Below are 15,154 nucleotides of genomic sequence, written 5' to 3' on the forward strand. Positions count from 1 at the left end.
TTACATTTAACCAAGTGGAAGGCTTTTTTTTTTTTTTTTTTTTTATTTTGCCACAGGGCATGTGCACTCACTGGCGATAGAGACAAGTGAGGGAAAGTGGGAAATCATCCCCGGGGGCTGGCCATGCCATAGTCCATCTCTTCCATTCTTCTTTTGGGATTTTGGAGCACGTGCACACATATCTGCAGCATGATTTTCAAGCCACCAGGTCTGGAACTTGAACTGCGGTCAGCCATATGGGTGGAAGTCCAACACCTTAACCACCATGCCACCTGCTGGCCCAAGTGCAAGACTCTTAAGGCCTTTTGGCTGATTGGATCAGGCCCATTGAGATTATCTAGGCTATACCAAATACCTTCACGTCAACATCTATTTTGTGGCATGACCGAGCTCTGAGGAGAGTGCTTCTCTCCCTGTTGTGCGCGTGTTCTCTATCGTGGGAAAAAACAAACAAAACAGATCATTGTTTTGTGGCTTATCTTGGAGAATGTTTCATGTGTGCTTGAGGAGAATGTGAATTCTCTCATTGTTGGTAATGGAGTTTCTGTGTTAGTCTGCTAGGTACAATTTGGCCTGTAATGTTGTCCAAGTCCTTTTTTCCCTTATCTTCTATCTGATCTCTCAGTAATTGAAAGTGGAGTATTGAAGTCTTCCACTGTTACTGTATTGCTGTCTGTTTCTCTCTTCGGTTCTGTCAATACTTAATATATTTAGGAATTCTAATGTTGGAAACTGTTGTATCTATCTAGAAAATTAACGCTTTTATGTTACATAACAGCCTTCTTTTTCTTTTGTGATCATTTTTTGTCTTAAAGTCTATTTTCCTGATGTGAATATAGCCACCTCTTCTCTTTTTAGGTTTCTATTTGCATGGAGTATCTTTTCCCATCCTTTCACTTTTATAGTATGTGTGTCCTTTGATCTTACGTGAGTTTCTTGTGGAGAGCATTTATTTGTTTCATGTTTGCTAGTTTGAAACTTGCTCTAGGGTGCATGTGCTCACCAGAGAGCGGGAGAAAGTGAGAAGGCACTCTCCAGGAGGGATAGGTGCTGAGATCCCCTCTCCATTTTCCTCTTAGGATTTTGGACATGCATGTATGTGCACCTGGTGTGTTCAAGCTGCTGGGTTCTGGACTTGAACCATGCAGTCGGCCATATGGGATCCAGATGCCTCAATCAACCACCACACCATTGACTGGCTTGGGAGCATATATGTGGATCTTTTTTGTTTGTTTGTTTGTTTGTTCAGTTTTTTTTTTTTTTAAATCCATCCACATCCAATTTATATTTTTATTTTTATATTGAGTGTTTGGCTCATTTACCAGGACGGATCATTACTAATATGGATGAACTTACTGTTTTAGTAATAGTTTTTCTTTTATTCATGATAGAACACAGGCAAGAGAGAGAGAGAGAGATGAACATTCTCACAGCGTCCGATTAATTTCCTTTGAGTCCAGCCCACTGAATCTTGGGTACTTATTCTCATGTTCAATGTGTTTTGAGGTCAGCGAGACTGGGGATTCAAACTGCAGTCACTAAGTAGCATCTGGTTTTGCTTGAGCCTTGCATTACCACTATGCCATGGAGCTGGCCCTTATTAACTGGGTCTTTTTGTCTTCAACCTTTCCTTCCTTGCTGTCGTTCTTTGTTTTGTTGATTTTGTTGTATTGACACATTTCAACATCTTTCTCATTTCTCTCCATGTATGTTCTATAGGTATTTTCTTTTTGGTTACCAGTTCAATTCCATAAAACAGCATAGAGCTAAAACACTCTGCTTTAAGCTGGAACAACTTAATTTCTATGTGAGATAAAAACTTTACTCTTTTATATCCCTGGTCCCCCTGGTTTATGTTATTGATGACACTAATCACCTCTTCAAAAAAAAAAAAAAGATTTTTGCTATAGGGCATGTATGCTCACCAGAGAGAGAGAAAGCAAGAAATCACACTCCCAACCCCCGGAGGGGGAGGATGGCCACGCCACGATTCCTTCTCCTCCATTCTCCTCTTGGGATCTTGGGGGCACGTGTACACACACACACACACACACACACACACGCCCGGCATGAGTTTTAACACACCGGATCTGGGACTTGAACGCAGTCGACTCCGTGGGAGTCCAGAGACGTAGTCATTATGTCATCTACTGGTCCCTCTATTGTTCCCTTTTTTAAAAAATAATTATCATCATGAATATTTTTTAATTTGACGAGAGAGAGAAAGTGAGATAGCAAGCCACTAGGCCTGGAATTCAAACCCAGTCAGCCATGTGGGAGTCCAGCACCAGAACAGCCACGCGTCTGCTGGTCCCTCCCTCCATTGTTTCTTATAGGATACATCTAGTGCTGATGAACTTTCTCAGGTCTTGTTTATCTTTTTATGTTACATTATGTTATTTATTCAATCCCTATACCTCACTGTGGTGATGAATAGTGAATTTACCCCAACATAAATACACTTCATAGCAGTCCAGTTGAAGATACTATACACGTTGTCATCAACAGATAATCATCCATTTCTGTGTTCCATAAATGTCTTGCCTCTCTATTTTTTGCTTTTATCCTTTCTTCACACTCTGCCTTCTCTCACCTTCTTCCCACATTGTCTCCACTATCCATAACCATTTCTCTCACCCTCTTCCCACATTGTCTCCAGTATCCATAACCATTTTCCATGCCTCTATATCCTCTACTCTTTCAGTTCCTCTGTAGAGTGTGGAGACATACAGTGTGTCTGTTTCATAGTGTGGCTTGCTTCACTCAGCAGTAAATCTTCCATATTCTTCCACTTTCTATCAAATGCAAGGTCTTTTTTTTTTTTTTTTAATGGCTTAGTAGCAGTCTATAGAGTATATGTTCCACACTTTTCAATCCTTTCATCTATTGTGGGTATTTGGGTTGGTTTCATGTCTTAGTAATTGTGAATAATACCACATAAACTGAACGTTATATCCTTTGGGTAGATACCCAGGAGTGGAATTGCTGGACTATATGGTTTATCAAGGAAAGTCTTGACTTTTTTTTTTTTTTAAGTTTACTTATTTCTTGAGAGAGACACAGACCGCTGTTCCTTGACAGGGTATTACCATGTCACCACGATCTTTTCTTACCCGCCACACCCTGCCAGCCTTCCATCCAGCTGGAATCCTAGGCACATACCCAGGGTGACCTGCAGTCTGAACCCTGGGCCCGCTCATGGCTCCAGAATTGCAGCTGCATGCCTTTCCATGTGTATCATTGTGGCTCTTTATTTTTGAAGAACAGATTTGCTGGGTATTATATTCTTGGGGTGGCAATTTTTTTATTTCAGTATTTTGAATATATCATCCCATTATTTTCTAGCCTGTAAACTTTCTTAGAAATCTGATAGTCTAGTGGGAGATCACTTATATGTAATGAGTCATTTTTCTCTTGCTGCTTTCAAGATTCTTTGTGACTTTCGACAGCTTAATTATAATGTGTCTCGGTGTAGTTCTCTTTAGATTTATCCTAGTGGAGTTCTTTGAACTTCTTAAATTTGTATGGTTATTTCTGTCCTCAGATGTAGAAAGTTTTCAGCCATTATATTTCTTCTGATAGTCTCTTTACTCCTTTTCCTCTCCTCATTCTGGGGCTCCTGTGATGCATGTTTTCCACCTGATAGTCTCCCCAGGGTTCCTTAGGCTCTCTTCATTTTATTGTTTGCTCCTCTGCCTCAGTTATTTAAAAAAATCCTGTCTCTGAGTTTGCTGACTCTTCTGCATGGTCACATTTTCTGTTGAGTCCTCTAATGAATTTTTCATTTCATTTACTGTATTTATTTCCAGAATTTTTGTTTGATTCTTGTTAGTCTTTTTTAAATCTTTATTCTTAATTCATGTTATGTTTTTAACAGGTTTTTGCTTTAAGGTACATGCATTCAGTGGAGAAAGAGACAGTGAAAGAGAAAGTGAGAAATCACCCCCATCACCCCTGGGGCGGTGGGAGATGAGCGCATGCCACAATCCCTTCTCCTTCATTCTCCTCCTGAGATATTGGGCACACGTGCACGTGCACCTGGTGTGTTTCAAGCCTCTGCATCCAGGACTTGAACTGTGGGAGTTCAGTGATATAACTGCTATAGCATCTGCTAGTCACATATATCTCCTTTATTTAAAAAAAATTGTTCAGTTGTCTCTCTGTACTTTCTTTTCATTAATTGAGCATCTTTATGACAGTTATTCTGAATTCCTTGGTGATTAAAATTCTGTTTCTTCGAGAATGGTTACTGAAGATTCAGTTTTTTTTTAGAAGTTTTTTTCTACGCCATCTATTGGTCTCACAATTTGATCTTTTTGATAGGCTGTGTTTTCTTTTCTTTTTCTTTTTTTTAATGCCTTAATTATTTTTTCATTGAGACTCTGGGATCTGACAAATCAGCTACATTTGTTAATCTTTGTGGTCTGGTTTGGAACTAGGAGAAGTTTCTCCAGTAAGCCCTGCTAGAGATTCTGGAGCTATCCCAAGCCTTTTCTGTGGATGCATCCTCTCTGGGTTTGTGGGCATGATCTATTGATAATTGATGAGGTTCACCTGTCTCCACTCAGGAGCTTCCCCTGGTCTGTCTGCAGTAATGTAGACCTCCTGGTGATATGGAAGCCATGGTGCTGGAGCTCCATCTAGTGTCTGTCTGTGATACTGCAGTCTCTGGTGCAGGTCGACTGCCCTCCAACCTGGCACCCATGGCTATTTGTGCTCACATACACAGGAATGAGAACCCAGTCCTTCTGGTCACACCCCAAAAGCCAGAATGTTGGGGGTACGTGCCACTCCTTTTCTTCATCAGAGAGAAGTTGGGTTGGGAGACTTCCTCCCTACTGCTCTGCCCTGGGCTGAGAAGGAGGGATTCTGGCAAGTGAATGCCATGTATTTTTCTGCCAGACTTGTATGCAGTTGGCTTCACACCTGGAGTATAGGAACCTCAAAACTGGTTTCTGGATTCCTCATATAGGCAATATATAGATAGGTCTGTGTGTCATGGTCGAGTCCGTGTTTCTAGGAAAGGAGGGGCTGGGCTTTCTTACTCCATCTTGCTGATGGTGTGCCTCTGCAACACAGTTCCTCCTGTATGTTACTGTGCTCAGTGTGTCCATTTCCCCCGTTAGAGGGTGTACCCCTTGACAACAGGGACTGTTCGTTTTGGTACTGGTAAAGGAATGGTTAGTCATGCACTTCACATCTAGTAATTTGTTTTCAGTAAGCATTTGTTGAATAACATGCTTGAAAAAGAAGTCATACTTCATGGGTGTGTATTTCTTTAAAAATACATTTCCCTCGAGGCTGGCAGGTAGCGTGGTAATTTAGATGCTGGACTCCCACATGGCTATCTGTGGTTCAAGTCCTGGACCTGGTGTTTGCTTGCTTTCTTTGCCTTTTTTTTTTTTTTTCTCTCTGGTGAAATTAAAAAATAATAGTGACAAACAAAATTAAACTAATAAATAATTCTTAAAAACACACAAACTAACTCTATCTCCTTCTTCACCTCCCTCAGATGCTTTCCTTTCCTTCTCTCCTTTTGCTCCCTCTCTCCTCCATCCTCTCCTCCCTCCCTCCTTCCATTACTAACCTCCTGGGTATCACAGAATGTGTTAGGAACACAGTGGTGAGCAACTGTCCAGTCTCCACTAATTTATGGCGAGCAGCCTGGTTCAATGACAAGATTCTCTTTAAGTTTTATTATTTTAAAGTTTCTGAAATCATTGTGCTCTCTATAGTAAATCAAGGAAAGCAAATTGGTGTAAAGAAAAAACTGAAGTTTCTCCTTTCCTTTCCCCTGGATCCTAGCCCTTGGGCATTACTCTTCCGCTCTACAGCATGGTGTGTATCCTTGGCCCACACATCCACATGCATGTAAGCTTACCCAGCCTGGGATGCCTCTTGTCTTCTTTTTTAAAGACTGTATTAGGTACCCATATAATTTTTTTTTTTTTTTTTTTTTGGAGAGGTTTTCACTATAGGGCGCATGAGCTCGCCAGCCAGACAGAGACATAGAGACAGAAAGTGAGAAATCATCCCCCAGGGGATATGGTCATGCCGCAGTCCCTTCTCCTCCATTCTCCTCTCGGGATCTTGGGCATGCACGCACACGCACCTGGCGTGAGTTTTAAGCCACCGGGTATGGGACGTAAACTGCGGTCGACTACGTGGGAGTCCAGCGACATAGCCATTATGCTAACTGCTGGTTCCTGATACCCGTATAATTTTTACTGATAGATTTTGTTCTACTTTATGCCTGTATATTATTTTATTAAACTCATTCTCCTATTGATGGGACTTAACATTCTCACATATTTTCATATCTTTTTTTTTCTTTCTTGTTTTTCTGAGGCATAGATTGTTTTTAAAAGTGATTAGTAGCTGGGGCTGGCAGCTGGTGTGTGGTTAAAGATGCTGGACTCCCATGTGGCTGGCCATGCTTGCTTTCTTGCTTTCTCTCTTTGTCTTTCTTTGGTCAAATTAAAATGAATAATAATAATAAAGATTTTTAAGAAAGTGATTCATAGCTTATTTGTTGGTTTTACACTTTCATAGGTATTCAAAGACTGCAAAAATAATATTACTTGATAAGAATTTTAATTGTCCATTTTTAATGCGTTTGCATTTTTTTTTCCCATCATTGCAGCAAGTCTGGAAAAATTTGAAATTCCAGTAAAAATTCGTTTGAGCCCTGAACCATGGACCCCTGAAACAGGTCTGGTGACAGATGCCTTCAAGCTGAAACGGAAAGAGCTTAAAACACACTATCAGGCGGACATTGAGCGAATGTATGGAAGAAAATAATTATTCTCTTTTGGCATCATTTTGCTACAGTGAGCTCAGATCAAATAGGAAAATACTTGAAATGCATGTCTCAAACTGTGAGGCAAACTCCATTCCTCATATTAAACCCAAACTGTTATTTGTCATGACATCACCATTTTTAACTGATAAGATTAGTAAAATGTTAAGACGGCAAATTTGTGTCTGTTTCTTTTTTCTTTTTTCCCACTTCCAATTTACTTTACCACCATGACTATATGTCAGTATAAGAATTTTTCTGAATTATATTGGAGAAGCCGTGATTTTAAGACCTCAAGTTTTTAAACATGATTTATATGTTCTGTATAATGTTCAGTTTGTAACTTTTTAAAGTTTGGATGTATAGAGGGATAAATAGGAAATATAAGAATGGTTATTTGGGGGGGCTTTTTTACTTACTATATTTAAAAATACAAGGGTATTGATGTGAAATTATGTAAATTTCAAATGCTTATGAATCAAATCATTGTTGAACAAAAGATTTGTTGCTGTGTAATTATTGTCTTGTATGCATTTGAGAGAAATAAATATACCCATACTTATGTTTTGAAATCGAGAGCTTGTGAATGAATATATGCCTGACAGTATCTTCTTTATACATTTATTTTTTATTAGGAGAAAAACGAAGTTTGGTTGGTGCTGCATGAAACTAATAGTAGGAGTGGGCCGTGGCTGAGCCCAGCAAGTGAAGCCCCGGCTGATCATTAGTCTCTGGGAGCTTACTGTCACAGTACACCAAGTCTTTATTTAGCTATCGAAGTAAGGAAAATGCCCAAACTCAAATAGGAGCAATTCTGTCTGAAAGGGAGACATTTAGGAAACAAAGGATAGAAAGTTACTGTTGTGGTGTACATATGAACACATGCAGCATGGAAAACCATCCTGCCCCAATGTCACCTATTCTATTTTAGTCTTGATATGTAATCATATATCTCACTTCAAAATTAGGATTTTTAAAGATTTTGCAATGGTGTGTGTGTGTGTGTGTGTGTGTGTGTGTGTCTGAGAAAGTGGCTTTGGTGCTACCCTATTAAAAAAGCACCGTATCCTTTTTTTCTACTGTAATCTTTCTACACTAGCAAGTGAAATAATTTAGAATTTTTCTGATAATAGCATTTTCACTAAGATACATGAGAATTTAAGTAACTTTGTAATAAGATGAGTTACAATTTGTAAATTTAATGTTAGTATCAAAATTCCAAAAGCATTGCTTGTATAATACATAGAAGTATTGCTTGTCTATTGTTATTTCAGGATTATCAAGAGAAATACTGCACAAATGAAAATATGGTTAAATGAGACTTAAAGCCATTTGTACTACATTTTTCATGTTAGACAGTTGTTGTCTTGATTCTCTGTAGGCATCAAAAAGGAAAAAAAAAATGAAATGACATGAACATAGGTCTGTGTGTCAGCCTTAAGAGGAGGAGCCAGGACTGCATTCCTGTCACATGACAAATATACTCTCTGGAGACGTCATGGGTGTTTTGTTTCGTTTTCAACTGTTCTTGTATTCTTGTATATTTGTATTATGTTTTGAATGCTTTTGTCTTTGTCATAGTTTAAATTTTAATAATTGTTTGGTACATACCCAAAAGAAGTAAAAAGATGAAAGTTCATGGGACTTCTATATCAGGGTGCTGGGGTCGGTAGGGAGATGTTTTGATATTTTGTCTTTGGAATAATGGTTTGCTTTCAAATGATTTTTAAATAAACAGTGGTATATGAGACTCAACTCTACCAACTGAGCTAGCCAGGTGATTAGAGACTACTTTTTTTTTTTTTTAATGTTTCAAAAGCGAGATACTGATCATTGTGATTTGAAATAGTGTCAGATAGTTAGCTTGTCACCAATGCAAACTAAAAGTTCACAGACATCTAATGAGGCTGTTTTAATCTATGTTAGTCCCATTTGTATTCTCATATGATAAAAGTTTGTCATTTTTCAGTCTTTTAAGTGTGAGATGCCAGGTGTCAAATGCCATAGTAGAGAATGAAATTAAATAAGTAGACACCTCGGGGGAACCAGCAGTTAGCGTAATGGCTATGTCACTGGACTCCCACATAGTCGACTGTGGTTCATGTCCTGGACCCGGTGGGTTAAAACTCAACGCCAGGCGCGTGTGCGTGTGTGCCCAAGATCCCGAGAGGAGAATGGAGGAGAAGGGATTGCGGCGTGACCATCCCCCCTGGGGGGTGATTTCTCGCTTTCTGTCTCTATGTCTCTCTCTGTCTGTCTGGCGAGCGCACACACCCTATAGTGAAAAACCTCTCAAAAAAAAAAAAAAAAAGTAGACACCTCGTTCAAGCAGATCACTCTAGCCTAAACTATCTTGAATAGTGACTTGAAAAATATAATATTGCCCTTCCAAGAAGAAATAATGACCAACTGGAGAGGGAAAGAAAAACACCCTATAATTAAAATTCTGTTATAGAAGAACTACTGGTTTAACCATGCGATAAATACATGGAGAGGAAAACTTTAAGGAATTTCAGAGTAAATTGCAAAGTCTAATATATGTACCTGAGAGTTGATCCTTAGAACTTATTTTCTGGAAATAAGCTCTGTGAAGAATTCTTAAACATTTATGACAGTGTTTGGCAGTGTGTAGCATGTAGACTGACGGCCACCTTCATTCCTTCCTCCATTCTTCCTGCTATGGTAAATTTTTAGCTTAAATTTTATTAAAAAGTTTTTACTGAACAAAACAAAGTGGTATCTACTTTCCAAATGCTACTTAGTTTTTATGTAGTGGAGTTGATACCCAGGATGCTCTCGAAAGCCTGCAGTATTTTTCAGCAATGTTTAAAGAGATTAATCTGCAATAACTTTTTGTTTGCTGCTAAAATACTCAAGATTTTATAGCTTTTAATCTATCAGTCCCTGCACTATAACTTTAAAAGTTAAAAATATAAAAATCTCTTGATGTGTGGGCTCCTTTTTTGTAAGAAAATTATGTACATCTGTGATGTTTCAAAAGAGGATCCACTTTTAAATAGTGTACATATTGGACCACACTGAAATGTGATGCATCCTTTCTCTATTGCAATTGGTTATTTATTGTGAGTGAATTCCCAATGTGTTCTTGGTTATTGCTGTTTCCTGCCTGGAGTGTACATCGTAAGCTACATAGCTACATGGTGTGGACTATTTATTTGTAACTCAAAGTTTGAAGAATAAAGATAATGAAAAAAAAAGTTTCTGATATTGAAACTCTTAATATTTTGTTTTCTAAAGGTTCTCCCCATAAAAGTCGAACTTCGACATTTCTGAAATATTTGTTGAAAAAATGAGTTTGAGGAGCTGGTGGAGTGGAGGTGAAGGCATTGGGTCCCACATGGCTGGCTGCATAGTTGGAGTCCCGGCCCCTACAGCTTGAAAATCACACTGGGTGCATGTGCAAACGTGCGTGCCCAAAATCCCAAGAGGAGTATTGAGTAGGAGGGATTGTGGTGTGGCCTTCCCTGCAAGGGGTGATTTCTCATTTTCCCTCTCTCTGTCTCTGGTATTGCAAAACTTAGAAAAGGGAGTTTGGGGAATTTTCTGGTCTAGCAGCCTGCTCTGAAGAGAAAACTTTAAATTCTAGAAATCCTGTTTTTAGTTCCCTTTATCTCCTGCCTGCCTTGTATTCTAACTTTGTCCTAGACCTTCCTGAGTTCCCTCTTTTAATTCCTTCCTTTTGGTTTGACTGCACAGATGCTAGCCTGTCAGCATTTTGAAGTCATTGCTGACAAAATGTTTTCTATGCATGTTTTTCACGGAGTCTGAAGTCTCGAATAGAAACGATAAAGTTTGGCATTGAAGTTCATAGGGTAGCAGCAATGTGGCAGCAATAAAATACCTAGGTCGTGTGCCAATATTTAACACTGACTGTAGAGGAAGATTTTCATGCTGTCTCAGGAACTAACCCCTTCCTGCCTTTAAGTAGATGTTAGTTCTTGGCAAAACGGTGGATATAACTAGTAATTTACACTTTCATAAAAGTATGTCTGTAATCCTGTAACTGGCAAAATTGGTTACGATACTGCTACATAAGCACCTGGCATCTTCAATACAGATAGATAGATAGATAGATAGATAGATAGATAGATATTTAAATTTATTCTGCATTAACCTGAACAGTTGTATACCTGTGCCTCATTTATTTACATTACCTTTGCTCAGGTTATTCTTTTAGAAATAGGTGGCTTGATAAGTGTCACAGCAGAGCTGGCCAGGTAGTGCAGCAGTTAAGTGCAGTGCATTGTGAGCTGCATCTTACATGGCCAATTATGCTTTGAATCCCGGCCCTGCAGGCTCGAAAAACTTGCCAAGGTGCATATGTGCGGCCCACACCCCGAGATGCTGGAGACGTGGAAGAAAGGGTTATGGTGTGGTCACATCATGCTGGGGGGTGATCATTGGATTAAAATATTAACAAAATTAAGATGATGCAACTGTCTGTCCTTGTTTAATGCTACATTTCTTCCTAGTTCAGTTTAGCCTTCCAAGCAGTTTTCAGTAAACCCTTCCCCATTACGTTCTTATTTGGTGCTGACTTAGGTGGGATTCACTGAGAAACAACCTGTATTTGGGGTTTCCTTTTTAGACTAGTTCAGTTCTTCAGTCTCCTGTGCGGGTTTTTGTTACTCTGTAAAAGGGGATCTCAGCTTGAGGACTCTTCTACACAGACTTTTTGTAGAAACCGGGTTTCTCTCCGGTACTAACTTTGAAGCAGAAGGCTTTAGTGCATTCACCAGCTTTCTCTGTGGAACATGTTTTCTCATGTCGAGAGGGACGAGCTACAGCCCCAGGCTCGTCCACACTGCCTTCACAGGGTTTCCTCACACCGTGAGTTCTTCCACCTCTAGTTTAAGGGCAAGGTGCATGTGAAGCTCTCTCCACATTGAATTCTCTGCTGTTGAAAGCTCACATGATGGCAAACGATTTCTACACATGTGTATGTGTGTGGGTTCTTTTTTAAACTCTTGAACTCACACATGTTGACTAAGGGAGGGGCAGTTTTTTTAGGACATGGTACTTTTAAAAAAAAGATTTAATTTTTTTCATTATTATTATTTTTTAAATTTGACCAGAGAGAGAGGGAGAAAGAAAACAATCCACCAGTTCTGGGACTCAAACTGTGCAGCCATGTGGGAGTCCAGCGCCTTAACCACCATGTCACCTTCTGGCCCCAAGGACTTAGTACTTTATCAGCTGCTTATGATAATGGGATTTCTTAACCTGTATGACTTTCTCATATTGACAAAGGTGGTGGATCTTGAGCCACTTGGTCGCACGGTGGTTAAAAAGGCTGGATCCCACATGGCCACCTATGAGGTACGAGTCCCAGGAGCTTGAAAAATACTTGGGTTGTATTAGTTGGGTTGTGTATGCTTGCATGCCCAAAACCCCAAAAGGAGACATGGAGAAGGGAGGATTGAGGCATGACCATCCCTACTGGGGGGTGATTTCTCACTTTCTCTGGCTCTCTGAAGAGCACAGGTGCTCTTTAGCAGACAATTTTATATGTGTGTGTGTGTGTGTGTGTGTGTGTGTGTGTGTATAAACATATATATATATATGTCTAATATAAGACATATTAGACATATATATATATATATATAATACTACACAAATAAAAAAGATCTTGAAACTAATGAGATAGTGGTTAAGCCTTTGGTCTCAGGACCCATTTACTCTGAAGGAAATGTAGCAGACAATTTTAAATGTGTGTGTGTGTGTGTGTGTGTGTGTGTGTGTGTATAAACATATATATATATATGTCTAATATAAAATATATTAGACATATATATATATATATATAATACTACACAAATAAAAAAGATCTTGAAACTAATGAGATAGTGGTTAAGCCTTTGGTCTCAGGACCCATTTACTCTGAAGGAAATAACTGCCCCCCTGTCCCCCAAAAAGTATTAACAAAATCATTAAGGACTCCAGAAGGTTTTTGTTTATGTGGCTTTTATGTATTGATATTTTCAAATGTCACACAATTTTTCTTCATAAGAGTTTGTAGCTTACTATGAAATGTGCAGAATTTTCTAAGGTCTTTTTAAATTTTTTTTCATGAGAGATTGAGAGAAAGAAAACCACCTTCAACAGAGTCTTGAATCATGATCTCCCCTCGAGCTAGCCAGGATTATGGGTACATGTGTGTATACCAAGTGTGTATAAGTCAACCCAGGAACTGAACATTGGTCTTCCACTTGACTTCCAGCATTACAGAGCTTTGCACTAATGCTGTGTCACCATGGCCGGGCAGTTTAAACCATTCACTTTTATTTTCCTTAATAACCATAGTCATGTTAAGATATATAGAGATGTTTAAAGGTATAAATGAGAGGCAAAAATGGGAAATTTTTCCATTGGGAAAAAAATACCATAGCTGTTAGAAGATCACATCAGCGAGAAAATTATTCTGTGATAAATACAAAGTCCTATATTCTTCATCAAAATAGAAGTGAAAAACCTACCACTATGTTGGGCAAGTAATTTGATACCCCAATTTTTACATATAAAACCTATAGCTTTGGGCCAGCCCTGTCGCCTAGTGGTTAGATGAGCTGGTTCTCACAGTCCGACCATAGTTGGAGTCCTGGCCCTCATGACTTGGAAATCGTGCCAGGTGTGTATGCTCGTGTGCTCAAAATCCCGAAGGAGGGAGATGGAGGAAAAGGAATGGTGGCATGACTGTGCCTCATTGCGTGGGTACTTTCTCCCCCTCTGTCTCTGTCTTGCACATACTCTGTAGAAATAACAAAAACAAAAACAAAACACCTATAGCTTCAGTGCTCTTCCTAGCCCTGCCGCTTGTCAACCCTCATGGCCGTATTATGAACCTTGTCATCCTCAGAAGTACCTAGTGTATGAATTCTGAGCATGGGAAAATGAAGATGAGAGGTCTGAGTAAGATCAGAGTGGCTTCAACAGGAGGTCTGGAAGGAAGGGGCATTCAGGCTGGGTGAGGAACATGGGTGGGGGAATGGAGGAGTCCAACCCGGTAGGGCCCAGGATCTGTCTTGAGCTTTTTGACCTATACCTCTTAAGTCAGGACAGCATGTTGGCAAGGCCACTGCTGTGTGTGTACCCCCCAACCTAGGAATAAGACTTAGGTCGAATTAGCATGTCAGCAAGGCTGCTTGCTATTTGCTCCAGAAAACTGGTAGCCTTGCTGGGAAGCGACCCCCCTCTTCCCCTATATACTACTATAAAAGAATTACATAGCTCTCTTATACATCCTGAGTATACAATAAAATTTTCCAGGAAGTCCCCCGACCGCTCCCCTTTGCTCTAATCACCTACTATTAATTACAATGCTTTATCTCCATGGTGACAATAGAAGGTAGGCTGAAGTTCTATCTAGGCAAAAATAATCTTGACCTTTGGAAGGCCCTTCAAAATACATTTAAGGTAAACTTAATCCTTTCTTTATGTAAAATAGGATTAGGCCAACTGGCCCCAGGACACCCCCGCCCTCACCAAGTGAAATAGATAAATATATTAGGATTCCTCAAATTAAGTTTTAGATCCCTATAAAACTATATAAGTACCATTCTTTATTAAGATCCATAAGAACTAATATCTATACTTGAGATTTTCTTTTCTCAGCACCATTCCCAGTAATCACAAAATGGCTGCTGCGCCGCATCAGCTAATAATCATCTCTGCTTACCGGAACCGCTTTCCCGAAACTGCATTCCATGGAGACCCACCTACAATTGCAAAATTGCACTAGACCCACCCTTAATCCAACCCTGAATAGAATCTATGTTCTCTATTGTTAAAACTTTATGAACTAATAATTAAAACACATAGTCCCTCTCCCTTTTACTTGCATGTAACACGTTTTCAATAAAAACGCATGATGATTCCTAGCCGTTGTCACTCCTCAGAGAGCGATCTTTGAGGGGTGTCCGGCATAGGACGTGCATAAAAAGGCATCCAGGCCTTTGTCTTCTGTTCACCTGCGCCACGGAGGTCAAGTCAATCCACCCCCGCCAAGGTTGGACCCCGGCAGGGGAAGTGCTCATGAATTCATTCTAACAGCCCAGGCGACGCCCTTCCTCTGACGCGCCTGTGCCATCAGACTCCCATGCCCACTGCCGGCTACCCTCCTGTTGAGGACAATCCCTTACTCTGCTAGGCTGAGGACAGTCCCTTACTCTGCTAGGCTGAGGACAGTCCCTTACTCTGCTAGGCTGAGGACAGTCCCTTACTCTGCTAGGCGCTTGCCGGCCGATGATCTCTCCTCCGCTCTAGCATTCATGCGTCCTCATCTGCTCTCCTCTCTTGGCTTGAATGTTTTTAGTCTTGAGGGCACCGATTAAGACC

At 39.9% G+C, this 15,154-nt stretch overlaps 1 protein-coding gene across 4 annotated transcripts in view; it reads left to right on the forward strand.

Moving 5' to 3' along the window:
• ACSL3 (acyl-CoA synthetase long chain family member 3) overlaps nt 1–7,375 on the forward strand; it is a 79,514-nt gene extending 72,139 nt beyond the window's left edge. For all 4 annotated transcript variants that reach the window (XM_006170399.3, XM_006170398.3, XM_006170400.3 and 1 more), the window contains one exon: nt 6,644–7,375. In XM_006170399.3, the coding sequence (XP_006170461.1) occupies nt 6,644–6,801 (158 nt within the window). In that variant the 3' untranslated portion in view covers nt 6,802–7,375. The remainder of the gene's footprint in view (nt 1–6,643) is intronic.
• Nucleotides 7,376–15,154: the final 7,779 nt, after the last annotated feature.

This window comes from Tupaia chinensis, unplaced genomic scaffold, assembly GCF_000334495.1.
Source record: "Tupaia chinensis unplaced genomic scaffold, TupChi_1.0 Scaffold148296_1, whole genome shotgun sequence".
Lineage (NCBI taxonomy): Eukaryota > Metazoa > Chordata > Mammalia > Scandentia > Tupaiidae > Tupaia > Tupaia belangeri.